Source organism: Chaetura pelagica, unplaced genomic scaffold, assembly GCF_000747805.2.
Source record: "Chaetura pelagica isolate M959 unplaced genomic scaffold, ChaPel_1.0 scaffold50, whole genome shotgun sequence".
Classification (NCBI taxonomy): domain Eukaryota; kingdom Metazoa; phylum Chordata; class Aves; order Apodiformes; family Apodidae; genus Chaetura; species Chaetura pelagica.
Genome location: NW_009952366.1, coordinates 157,891 through 173,796, shown reverse-complemented (window position 1 = coordinate 173,796; position 15,906 = coordinate 157,891). Strand labels below are relative to the sequence as shown.

Genomic DNA, 15,906 nt, shown 5'->3' with positions numbered 1-15,906 from the left:
GGGGGGGAGGGGGCGGGGGGATGGAGTGTCATAGCCCTTTTATTCTGTACCTCAGCAAGGGAGACCCTTGCCAGTGCCTTGGGACTGGAGCACAGAGCAGATCCGGCAGCTAACAAAGTTTGCAGAGCATATTCAATGGGTAGATTTCTGAGTACTTCAGAAAAGAGAACTTGACCCTGAATTACTATTTTACAGTTGAGAAATGCATGTTATAGTTAATGTTATGAATTAAGATAACAAATGTCTTACAGGCTGAAAACTTAATGATTTCCTTGAGCTACCTGAAAAGGTAGATTTGTTGACTTTCAAAGATCTTCTTAGTTGCTGTAGTCCTGACCAAGACTTATACTATATTGTATGCAAGTAACCCTATAGTTAAAAAATATCAAAAACTGTATCAGTCGCACAACAATTAAAAAAACACTAATGGAAAATTGCCACTTTTTGTGCAGACTTTTTCAGCACTTGCAAATACGAGCTTTTATTTATCCAGCATGTTCCCTGCTTTATTTATCCCGGCTTTATTCTGGTTTGATTTGCTGTAGAAATACCATCATTCTCTTACTGAATGAATTACAGCACTGTAAGGTCTCAGTGAGCACAGTTGTTTTGAATCAACTGTGTGACCTGACTCATTCCTCCCATTACAATCCTATGCTACATTTCCTCACACCTAGATTGATTTGGTTTTGTGTCTATGCATGTTCTTCTCTGTTCTGAGGTCAACATATGCAAATACTACAGCTGTACTAAGGTACTTGAACCTGCTGCTGCTGTTTTGTGCGATGCACATGAAATACTCTTGAGTGGCGAAGTCTTGTCTATCTGCATGCTCTTATCCTGAAGTGCTAGTTTTCCTTGCCTTCTGGGAGTGGAGTGTTTCCAGTTCTTTCTTAGACCTGGTAATCAAAATGTGAAAATTTTGGGTACCCAAGTGCTGCAGGGGAAATTAGGCGTATCACTCAGACAGTGACAGAAAGACCACAAAAATGTACAACATACAGTTTTGCTTCTCAGACTGATACAAACAGATGTGTCCTTTGCTTGCTTATTTTTGCTGCTGTAATCTCAGTTTACTTGAGTTAGCTCCCTCTCACCAGGCATCAGCTACGTTCTTATTAAAGATCCTTTCCCACAGCACTTTTGGTCTCCCACGCTTTCACCTAAGTCAATACTGTAGTTCCCTCAGTTCCTCCGAATGGGAAGAGCCAGACACCTGCTGAGCTGGTTCAGGGCGGTATGCAGCGCTGACTGCTCAGGTGGAAGGGTAACTGCCTGCTTTGTCTAGCCCTTGAATTACTGTGACAGCTAATCTGCATCTTTCACTCCTAGGAAACTTGAATTTAAAAAAAAATAAAAATCTCACACTTGTGCAACTTTCTTATCTTACAGATACTAATCTATAAGTAAATATTATTTATTACTATCTGGAATACACCACCACCATCTCCCCTCACCCGCACATCACTAATGACTTAAAAAAACTGAGGCCAAAAAGAGCTGTGATTTCTGAGTGCAGTTTCCATAAGAAGCAGGTGTACAGATCCTGGTAAAAGAAGACTGTCATGCTGTTAGCATACGGGATTGCATTGAGTACCTGAACTGGATATCCAATGGGAGTCTTGGACATTGATACAAGCACTAATTAAAAAAAAATAAATTAAAATGTTTGAACAGAGTCCCTGAGAAAGAGGTCTTCCTTCCAAATGCTGAGCTAAAGAGTGAGTGATCTCAGAATTCGTAGGCTGGGAAAGAGCTACACAGCATTGTCACAGATTAATTTCTGGGTATAAAGTCTTCTCCCAGGAAATAGTTACAATATTCACGGCAGCAGCCACGTTAAACTTCTTGATCTTATCTAGCTATTGCTGTCCTAGCAGGCTTCAGTACTACAGATGTGCTTTGTTTGCCTGCATGGCTTCGATCAGTACTCTCTGTTCCTCCCATCAGTGCTGAAGGCTTCAAAAGTGCTCACTTATTGCCTTGAAAGTAAAATTCAACAGTTCTTATCCAGATGTGCACCAATCCAGATGTGTGCCAATCCAGTTTAAGATGCTTTTTCAGAGTTTCCTCTCTTTTTCTGCCACATGGCTGAGTGTAGAGTCCTTATTTGCCTGGTTGGAACAGCTATTTATATTAGGATTCAAAAGAAACAGCTGGGAGAGCAGAAAAGCTGTTTTCTACAGATTCAGGTCTTGCTCCCAAATGCAAAATGCAGTCCAACTCTCAAAAAGCAGTGTGATAAAGTTTTATTCTTCCCTTTGAATTGGTTCTGAGTCTATTGTTCTGGCTTGTCTGTGCTCACTTGATTGTCAGTAGCCTCTTCGGCTTTGTTTAGTTTGACCAATCCCACACCCACTGTGTGTAAACACTGAATGAGATTCAGCTGGGTAGAAAAAGTAAAATGACAATTAGCCCGTTAAGCAAGAGAGCAGAAACCTATGAAGGCACTGTATTGCATTAAAAAAAAACAACAAACCAACAAAACAAAAAAAGTTTTAAATGCAACTTGATACTGAGACAATATAAATTGTTACCAACTGCATGCTTCAGAGTTAGAAATACAGTACACAGATTAACCTCCTTTCAGAACATTCCTCAAAAACTGATCTCATCTTTATTTCTTTTCCAAGGCACTGTATATGTACTAGGGAAGAAAACAGGAATTAGATGCCTTCTATATTACCTGGTCACATTAAAAGAAAGTGTTCTAATTTTCTCCAAGATTATTTGCTGTCACTGTTGTTCTGGCTTTAAAGAGAAAGGTACTCAATCTGTATGGTCTTTATCTACATGACAATACATATTTTTTTCTCTTTTGGAGCACTGTTTCTATTTCCTTAGTTTTGGCAGAAGTACATGGCAATTAACTTAAAGTGGTGGTCAAAGGCATTTTGATTCCATTATTTAACTATTCTTTGTGTGGCTTTTGGTCTCCCAGTGTTCCTGGTGGGTAAATGGCTCCCATTTTAAATAGTTTACATGCTCTTGAATATCAGTGTCTCCCAGAATCATACCTCATGCAGGAGCAAGTTTTATAGGAAAAGTAGTGTAGGTGAGTGTCAAGTTGGTAAACTATAGCTTGTTTTCTGTACATCCAAGATGAGTTCTCTTTTCTGTTCTTGCAGTCTGGGAATGCTGTTTTCTAATAGGTATGGCATGATGCAAACTGAGAAATATTTCTTCCATGAACAGTGCAGCTATCCTCAGCAATCCTCTTTTTTGCCTCCTGGCTGAAACAGACAAACTTTGTTTTGCCTGGTTACTTCTGCTCAGCCACTGGTTTGCATATTAGATAGGATACATCATTTTAGAACATGAATTAAGAGGCTAAGGAGATGGGTTTGGTGACTGACTCCACTTTGGAGCAAAACTATAATTTTTTTTTTTAATGTGTGTTTGTGATTTTTGAGAACATTTCTGTAACTTTTAGATCTTTATCATCAGTGCTATTAGTTATTTCTTTGTACAGAATTAATGCTATACCAGATGTAAACCATCAGCAGAGGAGGGAAAAGATGTGTTGTCATTAGCAAAACATGATTAGAGCATAGATGTAAGAAGTGCAGTGTGCAAAAATTCAGAAAGATGCATTGTTTCACTCTTCTAGTATATAGAGCTGTGCTATTATTATCTGAAGTCTGGGCCCTGTAGTTCTGGAAGTCACATGGGCTGAAACTGCCCATCATACCAACACGAAGATGATTTGACTGATTTTCTCTTAGCCCGTTAACTTGTTGGGTTTTATTTTTCTTTTTAAGAGCAAGGCGGTGGTACATCTTTTTGGATGAGTTGTTTCTATATTTGTATAACTTCTCTGTAGAACAGGCATCAGCAGTTTGACTTCTTTGCATAAGGATCTCCAGTCAGTTCTGCTGTCTGGTACTTCTCATCTTAGATAATGATCAATCAGTTAAGTCTCTAGGGTACTAACTTCGAGTGTAGTATTCAGTAGTTTGGTGCTTAATTCTGGTAGCTTGCCAATCCGTATTTTTTAGGTTTTGTTCTTTTCTAGAAGGATTTTAATTATGCTAGATAGCTTGTATTTTGCAGTTTCTCTTGTATCCTTGGCTTTTTACTCTGTGACTGTAATATTTATATCATGTACTAAGTGGTTAAATTGAGCATTTCCACCAATCATTCTTGACAAGCCTTGTGATAAAGGATTTTTTGGCGATTAGTTCAAGTTAAACATTTGACTTTTGAACTCATTCTTGTGGTATGTTTGAAGACAGTGGTGGCCAAACAGTGTATTTTGCTGAATAACAAACTGCAAACATAGCTGCTTTTTGTTATTGTAATGAGGGATAATTGACATTCTGGTGCTGGTGTAGTGTATGTTTTACTTAAAGCTTTAAAAGAATTCAAAATACTTAATTTTGCTCTAATACAGACAAATATGTTGGGATTTTTTTTTTTTTTGAGACACATTTTTAAGTGGATTTGAAGCCTGAAAATTGTATTTGCTCTGGTATATAATTGAGTATACAAAGTAGGCACTTGTGATTTCTCGTTATGGGTGAGAAAATGATGGTGTTCAAACAAAACGTAAATGTGACTTACAGGCGTGCATGCTATGAGTTTTGTGCATCTCATTGACCTGTAAGTGATTATCATCTTTTTGGATTGCTTTGTTGGCAGTGTGGTCAAGGATCCTGTGCATCCTGTGACTGTAGTCAGCTGTGCTCTGGCCCACCTGCTGGTCACTGACCCATTGCTGCATTCGGGTCTCTTTTGATCTTGGATACCAAAGATTCCTGCCTTTGCTCCTTTTTTGGGTTAAGAATCCATGCCTGTGGTCATACTAATTGTTGATATTGGACTGTTCCATTTGGATATGTAGACTTTTAGAAGTGCACTAAGATCATTCAGATAAGGTGATGGAGTTCATTATCCTTTTTTGGACTCTCTTAATGTGAAAACTAAGGTAAAACAAACATTCTTAAAAAAGGTAAATCTTTAACTGGGTAAAACTGTTCATAGGTTTTAGATAGTTCTTATGAATAACACTACCTCTTTTCACCTCTGTGAGGATGGTTTTCAACTTGTAAAGAAAAGCAATTAGGCAAGCTAAACATGTTGTAAGGCTTGCCTAGTGAAAAAGATTAATTTTTTTCCAATTAAACTGTTGTTCTAGTAAAAGATTTTGTTATTGTAAACCCCTTTTACTTAAATGTTTTGGGTACTCTGGACATTGTAATAAATGTGTGATTAAAGCATATTATTTAAAATAGTACTTCTGAAGGGGAAAGGTAATAGTAATTGCCATTGGGGATTTTTGCTTGTTTTTCATGTGTATTTTGGGAGGTGATGACAGAAAGGTTTGATCCCGTGCAGAGGCAGGAACATGGCATTTAACAAGTATCAAAGTTCTACATGATAGAGGAAGCATTTGGTTCTTAGTGCTGCAGTAATAAGAGTGCTCATAAAGAAATTATATGTAAAACAGTCATCTTTTACAGGCTTTTCTGAGTGATCAGCTGAAGGAAAAATAATGCTGATTCCCAAAATATCTTTTGTTTTAGTTAACTGTCTGGTTACATTTTTTTCAGAATTAAAACCAATACAAGACAAGAGAAGATCTTGTGTTATATTTCTGCTTTGGAAGCTTTTAGGATAGGGTTAAATGGAATAGAAACCTTGGCAATTTTCCAGCATCTTGTTATGAAGTTGATAGTGCACTTAGAAATTTTACGGAACATGGGAAATGATCCTGTGGTAAAATTGATTTTTATTTTTATTTTTATTTTTAATTGTTCCAAGTTGTTTTGAGACAACTGGGAAGAAGCCTGTATTTGCTTCCTGTTGTGGACTGTTAGCGTGGTGAAGAAGGTAGAAAAAGAAAAAAAGTCAAGGTGCTTGTGTTGTAGAGATTCTGCTTATTACCCAATGTGAAGTTGAACACAGGGCTTTACTGAGAGTACGTATCTGCTTGCGTATCTTGCTGTCCTGGTTAAATATGTTATTATCTCAAGTGTTCATCATTTTTAAAAAGCTGATGTAGCACAACCATCCCTGGAGTTCTGTGAAATAAATAGTTCAAATGGGCTTGCATCTGGCAAAATCAACTGAGCTAATTAAAACTGCTGAAAGTAACCTGACTGACCTTTCATGAAGTGAACTGGGAAGATCTGAGGTACGTGCTCAGCCATCAGAGCTGCAAGGCAAAAGCAAGTTACTGCAGAAAGGGGGATGGGGATAGTGACATTTTGACTCAGCACCATTTCTTGTGCTGAGAGCAGCTCGTGTGCCCTCAGAAACTGATGTTTTGCATGCAGGAATACCGCTTGTTTTCATGGAAAAGACAATCTCTCCCCAATTTTTCTTTGTTCCTAGCAATGCACTAATGTGTATAGCAAGAAACCCGGGGAATCGTTAGAAATGTGCTTTGTACAATGTGTCCTTAAACCGCAGGCTGGTGGTGCACTGGAACGTGGGCATGTCTTTGTGGCTGTTTCCTTCATCAGTCTGATTCTTTTGAAAGCATCTTATTCTGCTTGTGTTTTCCATACTAGAGCTTTACAGAAAAATGTTTCTACTACAGCTTCAAACATTTACTGAAATGCTAGAAAACCTAAAGAATTTCTGTGGATTCCTTATATTAAGATCAGATGTGGGAATGTCACATCGAATATCTGCTGTACAAAAACTCAGATGATTTTAATGGAAAATAAGAATCTGAAATGGTATGTGCCTAGCAGCAAAATAAACAACAACAACAGGAGGAAGGGAATGGACAGAGAGAATTATATAATGGGCCAGAATTACACCTCAGTGGTTACAAGTCCATTTCTCTGCTGTGTTCACAGATAAAGTAATTACTGCATCCATGTCTTTTTTAGTAATGTGAAACTAGTTTTTAAAGCAAAGTGGAGTATTTGAGAGAAGCCTGCAATGTGTGCAATGCTGTAATCCATCTGATTGAAAAGTCCTGTGGGGTGAGGCAGTTTCAGCTGCAGGGAAGTTTGAACAAAAATATTTTTTAAGTGTGCAACAGCATTTTTAATTTTTCAGTAATAATTAATCTGTAAACTGAAGCTTGGCTTTTATTGATTTTTATTACTCTAAAACTTTGCTTAGTATATAAATAACAATAGTTGGCAATCTGAATTGATGGAGAAGTGCATAAGCAGAATATTGAATGTATTTTGCAGAAGAAAGCTTATTTCATTGTGAGTCAAAAAATGCATTTTGATTATTAAGGCTAATGATTATTGAAAAAAACACAACTTTAGTAAAAAGCAGTAAAATGTTAAAATTATGTAGTTATTTTTATTATCATGTTGACTTGTGCTCATGGATGTTGTTTAAATTAGTTTACGTGTACATGCAAGTTTGTATGTTTGGAAGCAGAACATAACCTTTGTATTTGGGAAACCACAGGAGGTCCTTGGCAGTGATAAGTAATCTGCTTTACACATCGGCTGCAAATAGTGAGGATCAACCCATTCATGACTCTTCTACCTTACCTGTAACAACTAATAACCTACTGCTTCTGTCGTTCTCGCCACTCAAATTTGTGTTGGCCCCAGCTGGCTAGAGGCCTGCTCCAAGTGAAGGGAACTGGAACCATGAGCAAGCCTCAGTAGCCTTCAAAGCAGGTTGTATGCTCCAAATTAGGCTTACATAAAGTGTTCCATGCTTGGGAAGAAAGTCTTTAACTTTGGAAGTATGAATTATTACCTTTTGAAGGTATTGATTGGCAGTCTTTTGTGATCTTGGACCTTCCTAAGAAGAAGGGAAAATAGTGGGAATGGACATTGCTGGCAAATCCTAAATGAAAAAGCCTAGTTTGAAATTTTGTGGCTGGAAATTTGCTACCAGATCATGACATTTTTCGTGTCCAGAACTGCTAAGAGAATAGTAGCAGGTGCTCTTTTGTTAAGAGGACATTCTTCCTCACAGATGTAATTGCAGTCAGAGAAAAATATTTCTGTGGAATGCTGATGGTCTCTGGAAAGCTTGTGAGTAGCATGTCTCTGAAAAAGGAGAGAATTTGTAAAGAAAGAAGCACTTGTCTACATAGTTGCTTCTAAGACTTTTTTATTTACCTATAGTATTGTAATTTGAGCTTTGTGCTTCTCCTTAAATAATGTTCCTTGAAAATGCAAAGCTTTTTCGAGGTGTGTGAAGGTGGTCTCTCCTGTCCTCAATTGGTTTTCTCCTACACTTACTAGGGGCTGCTGTTCCAAACTCTTGCCAAACTACCTCTTTCCTTTGAGTTTATCTGGGATCTTCATTGTCTTACATTAACAGCTTGGAGGCTGGAAGGAAGTTTTCCTGTTTTTCTAACTAAGTATCATTCTTCATCTGCATGACACTAGTCTTAATTTATGTGAGACCTGTAAGCCTCATAGTTCTTTCTGAACAAAATGTTTTGTAAGAGCTGAAGATCACTTTGTTTCTTGTTGTATTAGTGGCTCATTATTTCTTATTTTGACACTTCACAATGGATTATTAGGATAACAAGATAAATTAGGATACAGACTGAAGTTTGTGTTACAAAAATTTTTAAGCTTTACAGTTTATACAAGGTAGATGTTGATTTAAAGATCACCTCCTAGAATCTACTGTGACAATGCTTTTTAAACTCTTAAAAACTTAAAAGTGGACCTGAGATAACCACATGAAATGTTTTTTTCCATTTGTAGTTATTTGATTTTAAAAGACCACTTACTGAAAGTGTTTTTGAATAGTATGGTGATTCAACTTTAATAATTTTGAATGCCTTTTCTTAGTGACAGAAGTAGGCAGGTCTACATCAATGGCATTAAAATATTGGTTGGAAGTAGGTTGGGAAAATTGCATTAAGATTCTGCCATTAAGCACTTCTGTTAGTGTAGTGTTTGCTTTGGAGCAGCCAAAGCTGTTTTTTTTAATATGGTACTGTGATTTTCAGTTGGTAAACAACATCAGTTTTCCTGTAAAAAATTACTACATTCCAGCATTGTCATTATATGCTTTTGACTAGTTTTGGGTCCTTTGGATAAGGTGATGTCAGAGATCATTGGTATCTTATCCTCAGAATAGTGATTTTGGAGTTTGTGCATTAAAAACTTCCATTAAAGTAATTGACATTCATCTTTGTTTTCTTGTAGTCCTGTTCTGTTGCACATTCACCTCGAAGCTTCTTCTGATATCTTAGAGTAGTTGTTTCCCTTGGTTTTTATAATTAGGTCTCACCTCTTGTTTTAATGCAGAGTGCTGCCTGTGATGTGATGGTCATTGTCTTTTGGAGCTTCATGTCTCTTACGTTGGTCTTCTAAACACAGATTGTCTTTTTTTCTTTATGTAAATTTGTACACCATAAACTAATAGACCTATATAGACATAGCTGATGTAGTCCAAAGCTGATTCAGCCCTCACATTTCTACCCTGACCACAACATGGCTTTGAGCTAGGACAGAGGTGGTGTTACTAATTTTTATTTTATTTTAAAAATTATTTTACTTTCACTTGTCAGCAGTCAGTGCTTTAGAAACATAATCCTTTCTAATCAGGTATTTCAGTAAATTTAGTATGAAACATTTGTGATGAAGAACCAAAATATTACATGCTAGTGTAAATTGTTAATAATTAACAGTTATCCAGCTAATCTAAAATTGACTGATTTTCAATTGAAAAAATTTTAATACCTAGAACAAGGAGAGCAGAATTAAGGTGGGCGATTCAGACTGACACATCATTCTCAGCAGATGTGTCAAAAGAGGTGACCTATTGAGTATGGAGCACAGTTTATTCTTTTTTTCCTTTTCTGTTCTTCCTCAAAATCTTGTATGTAGAGGTGAAATTATTGCTTATGACAAATGGGATTGTCAAATCATTTAAAGAGTAGGAACCTCAGGTAAAATCCACACTCCTGATGACAGCTGGAGAAACTGAATTTAGACAGTGTTGCCTAGGGTTTTGGGTTTTTTTTCCTTACATACAAAAACTTACTTGTAACTGACTATTTTTGGTCTTAGAGCCTTGATGAATATGAAGATGATGAAGCAGGACAGAAGGAGCGAAAGAAGGAGGATGCTATTACCCAACAGAATACAATACAAAATGAGAGTTCCAGCGCAGAGACCCCTGGCTCGTACTTACTACAGGTAAGATCTGAACACTTGCTCATTTTGAATTTTACTAGGTTTTTAAGGTCATACTGTCATCTTCTTTGTACTCGTATTTAACAGTAGATTGTACTCTATATAGAAACAAACATGAAATTCAGGAGTTGTCACATCACTAAAAACAGAGTATGAGGTTCCATCCCCCAAAACTCGATGCTACTGACTCCGGTTTTAGAGAAGAGAATCCCAAGTTCCTGTGGGGGCATTGAAGGTAAAGGTATTGATGTCCACTGAACACTCACTTAATAAGAGGAAGAGAAGCCTGGAGATTAAAGTGAAAAATACTTGTAGTTTTAGAAAGTTCAGTTAGTTAGAGGTAACCTTTTAAAATCAGGACCTAATTTCCTGGTTTAATTTATTGTTAGTTAACAGACTTGTAATTGCCGATTCTGATATTGATACATGCACACATGCTTAGGGAAGACTCCCTTCACTATGTAAAACCTCTTCTCCCCTTTTCTTATTCCCTGGTTGCACTCCCACAGGTCCTACAACCCTCTCCCTATCAAAACCTTGCCAGTTAAGCCCTATACACCTCATCTGAATACTGTACAACCTGTGGTATGTGTTTTGTCTCTTCCCTTTCATACCGTTAGTTTCTTTAGCTAGTCTTCTTTCTCCTTCTCTTCTGTTAACTGAACAGCATTTGCAAACCCAGCTGTACACACCGAATCTATCTAGCTCTGCTTCTTGCCTCTAGCAGAGGCAATAGCACATGCAAATGAGAAAAATACACAGAGCAAGCCCATAGTGATAGTTCTCAAATCACCAGTGGGATATTCTGAACCACATAGGGCATCACTGAATTTAGTGGGTCTGGATGCACGTTCCTTCTAAAATGTTGCCCATCCTTTCATATGCTCATGGATGCATTTAACATTCAGAAGAACGTACAGGAAAGAAGTCTACAGCTTAATGACCTGCGATGTGAAGAACAGTCTTCTTTTTTTAAGTTGAACCTGTCATTTGCTATTTGTTTCCATGTGATTTCATCGAGGTGTCCCTGTGGAAGACACAGGGAACAACTGCTTCCTTTTCATGTGAGTGAGTACCGCAGAGAGAGCACAGCCCCTCTCAGCTGTTTCTTCTCTAGGCTGAAGAATTCTATTTATTTAGTTGTTCCTTTCCATGAGATATTCAGTAAAATTCTGTACTTTTTCCATTTTGAACTGTGTTATATTTGGAATCAGGAAACAGAACTGAAGAGTTCAGTACAGCATGCAATTGTAGAGTTGATGGTGGGGTTTTTTGTGTTCTTTGTTTCTTTCCTGACAGTTCCTTATAGTCTTCCAATTTGTCTGCAGCCTAGCACTAAGTTTACTTTTTTGTTATATGTGTATACCTTAAAATTTTGAGGTTATCTGTGAGTGATAATGGCCAGCTATCCACAGAGGTGGATACACATGTAAATTTAGAAGCATGTTTACTTTTTTGACTCACTTTGTTCTTTTGTACACTAAATTTCATCTGTTTCATCTCTCAGCCACTCCCAGTAGAGAAGTCCTGCATGTTTTCACAGTTGGCCCTCATATTTTCTGTTCAGAGTAGCATGTGTGGAAATCTGCTTCCCAAATATATTGAAAAGCACAGGTCCCTGAACAGGTTCCCATGGAACTTTTGGGTACTCCATCCACTGCAAGAGCTGACCATCAAGTCTTACCGTTATTTCTTGTCTTTTTACCAGTGGTTTATGCATGGAAGGACAATAGCTCTTATTTCAGTATGGCTTTATTGAAGAGGCTTTGGGGAATGAGGTGTCAACCAGCTTTCTGTTCTGGACATTTTCTTCCACATTATATCATATTTACTCACTTACTCCTTAATCGTTTCAGAAGTACTAGCACCATTTTATTCAGTATAAATATCAAGCTTACTGGTCTGTAGTTCCTCTTCTACTCTAGAATTTTCTTGAAGATAGTGATTATGGTGCTTGGGCAGTATTAAGTGAGGGATTATATATATGATATTGAATAGTTTAGCTGTTATATTTTTCAGTAACATTGCTAGTTCCTTCAAAGCTCAAGGAATAAATGCCTTCTCATTTTGGCACTTAGGGTTTTTTTGGTCTTTTTTTCATTTTGTTCATTTGTTTTTAAGTCCTACCACTGCCTCTGTCTGAAACACTCTGAGTCCTTCATGAAGTACTTGGACAGATGCTATTCCATGGTAAGCATCGCCAAAAGTATTTTCACAGAGAAACCATCTCTGAACATGCCTCTTAAAACTTGATCTATTGTCCTTGCAGATTCTTTGGCAGAATTCCTCATTCTGAAAAGTTTTTATACTTTTTCCAAGTTGTTTGTTAGACTCTTTCATATTGTGTTCACTCTGCTTTCCTTTTTTCAAGAAGTATTCAAAAAATTGTCATTCTTCATTTACCCTAGTGGTATCATTACATAATGCTTTGGCTATATTCCTATGCCTCTGTTTTTCCATCCATGTTTTCTGTTCTTCTTGACCAGCAATCTCAGTTTCTCTTTACCAGACTGTCTGTATTAATTGTATCCTACATGGTTCCAAGTTTGTCACCTCTGTATTCAAACAGGCACTGCTGCTTTGTTGACAGGGCACAGCAGGGGTGTCCTGTCACTGACAATGCTGAAGAGAGTCCCAGTCCTCACATCTGGCAGACACCCAGGATGGCACATGTACAGAACAGATGGATCCTTAGAAAGTCGTAGCTACTACGATGTAATCAGTTTATTACTATATCAACTTGCTTTTTATGAGAAGACTTAGAAATTGCCCAATTTGAATAGAATTTGACAGCAGTGTTATTTTAGCTTTGATGACTTAATTTTCTTTTTTTTCTCCTCTGTGCAACAGTTAAGCCTAATTCTGTTCTTAAAAGTAGTTTGTTTTAGATTTAAGAATTCAGATGATTCTAGTTGCCATCAAGCAATGTTTATTCTAGTTCTATCTACTAAGGAGAGTTAATACATTTCTGTAGTTATAGACATGTTCACTAACTTGTTCATTCTGTTACCATTTTATGAAATTTTCAAATATGAACTACTATGACCTTTACATGGGAAACAAGACAGTTAATGTTGACTTCACATATAATGGACAAATATGTTGCTGAATAATGTTTTGTTTCCAATCCTTAACCTGCTCTTAAAATTGCATTTTAATATTGTCAGAAGTTTCTCTTCTTCTCATGGGCAAAATGTACAGTTTCTGAAAACACTGACTGAATTTGATGTCCTTGATCCAAAGCTCAGAGATATGAGATGTTTTAAATAATAGATCTAAAAATATATCAGACCTGAGAGCAATTTCCCTGAGGCAGAATGATTTGCCTGAAATCTGTTTCTCAATTATTTTATGTTGTAAATGCGGAAGATGATAAATCTGTCAACATTAGACCATTGGAAAACAATTACAATCAGAACTGTTACTTAACATAACCAAAAGATAATGTGGAAAGCCACACCTCACCAAGAGAATCAACACTTAATCCACTCCCAAATGCAAATGTTACGTCTGGCTCTGACTTGCTTTATTTTTCTCCGATTTTTAATGCTTCAGTTCAGTTGTTCTCAGCTTGTGAGTCACAGTGCTGTAGACTATTAATGATCTGTATGGGGAGTCAGTCTGAGTGACAAGTTGTATGTAATGAAGCTTAGAACTCTTACAAATTAGCTAAAAATTTGTGGTGCTAAGGAGAAGTAGCGTTAAAGTTTAATGTTACTAAAAATACTACCTTAACTAGGGATCAGTGAAATCTGGCAATTGTATAAATTCCATACTTGCTTAGCAGAGATGGTAAAATTAAAAATAGTGCAAAACTATTTGATAACAATGTATTTTTTGCAGTTGGACAGAAATGATGTAATGTTCAGGATAATAAATATATCTTCTTTTCAAAACTGAAGAAAGTGTTAGTACATACACAATATAAAGATAGCTTGAATAAAAAAAACCCTACTGGATTTGCCTGCAAAAACATTTAGTTTATTGATTACTTTTTAAAAGTCTTTTAAGAGACTTGCTGAGTTCCAGAACATGGAAGAATGCTACTATTGTGCTCGTGCTCAAACCCCCCCTCCTCCCCCCAAAACCCACTATATGCAATGCCTTAAATTTTGCATCAAGATACGCAGGTGGTGCTGATACCAGGGTCACCTGCCTCCTGGAATGCAGGGGGATTTTTTATATTTTAAGAGATCAGGTGCACATGTGTGCCCTTCTTGGTGTAATCTGTGACAGTAGGGTTAACGTAACATCTGTGTCATTATATAAGTGATACCTGAGCATGATAGCATGTTGTGGTGTCTGTATTATTTTGTGGTGGTATTGGAAAATTGGACAGCAAATCGGGAAGGTTAATCCAAAGTCAATGTAAAGCCTTGCAGTGGGAGACACATGCATAGGTCCTCCATCCCATAAACCCTCCAAATCACAACTGGGAATAATGGCTGGAAATAATGCCATAGTCACACAAAGCCATTGCTCTCCATACCTTGGAAAGAGTTTGAAATCCTTTGCTTCATGTTGTCTTTGGTTTCTTTCTGCTCACATTGTATTTCAAATGTGTTTGTGAGTGCCGGTTGTGCTGTGCACTGTGTGAGCACACTGCAGAAAATGTCATGATCTGTCATCAGTTTGACATTTAAGTGTAAGACAGTGGACTTGTTCAGTAAATAGGTATTGGCAAAAGCACCACAAAACAACAAGGAATTTGAGATCTTTAGAGTTATTTTTGACATTGGCAGGAGGATGGGATTTACTGTTTTCTAGATTCATGTTTTTCTCCTCACTGATGACAAAGGGGTGTCTCAGTATATCAGATGTAGGCATCTAAAATTAGATGGGCTGAGTCCTTTCCTGTCCCTGGCAAACTTGGACTAAGCATGTGAGAATAACATAACTTCAATTAGATAGAGCATGAGACACCAATTTTTGTGCCTGTGAACAGGAAAAGAGGAGGCTCTCAGTCACTTAGATGTTCAGTCTTTGTGAAGTAAATACTCTGAATCCTTCAAGTGAAAGGTAACAATTCATATAAATTAAAATGATTTAGAGTATCCAACTGTAAAAAGGGAATGCTGATCTTTATTAATGTCCTTCCTTGATCACGTATGATCCACTCAAGTGGTTTCTAGCAATACGGGCATGTGTTCAGAGCAGTTTGAGCTTGTCAATGGCAATAAACAAAGCATGGTGGCCACACTGTAAAAAGCAAGCAAATGCAAAATACCAAACACTGCTCATTGAGAACGCTTTACTGTGTCCTACATTAAAGAACTTGTGGAAAAATACATTGTGTGATGATGTCAGGAAAGGCAGTATCATCATGCATGTAGTAGTAAGAATTTGAATGAAAGTTGTGTAAGTCAATAATAATCTGACCTGTTCTGAACTGGCTTTGCGGTCTTAATTTTCTCTAAAAGCTTCTTGTCTGTGTTATTGAAGACTACAAAAAACCCCACCTCATGTAGTAATTTTTAAATTAAGCTGCAAGATAACTTCTCTGAATTTAGGAGTAATGTTGCATGGTTGTCTTGTCAGGTATAACTGGAGGCTTTAAAGATGCCGAATGGATTGTATTGCAGAAGTGAGATTGTTAGTTTTTTGTTAAATTTTGTGTGTATGTTTTTTAATAGAAAGTGAGTTTTGAAACAGCGGAGTCTGGATTTCTCAACTGAACAGGCTATGTAGTAGACCTTCTTGTAGTAGCATAGGTTTCTCTGCCAAAATTCTCCCTCCTCTTGTGTGAGCAAATTTAGTATATGTGTGCTTATGTGTATTGCTACTGATCCCTGCATGTTCTCAAGAGTTTTACGTT

The 15,906-nt window shown here is 37.1% G+C and overlaps 1 protein-coding gene across 1 annotated transcript in view; it reads left to right on the top strand.

Moving 5' to 3' along the window:
* PAWR (PRKC, apoptosis, WT1, regulator) overlaps positions 1-15,906 on the top strand; it is a 78,137-nt gene that overhangs the window by 33,495 nt on the left and 28,736 nt on the right. Inside the window, exon 3 of the mRNA XM_010008041.1 lies at positions 9,966-10,094. Within this exon, the coding sequence (XP_010006343.1) occupies positions 9,966-10,094 (129 nt within the window). The remainder of the gene's footprint in view (positions 1-9,965; positions 10,095-15,906) is intronic.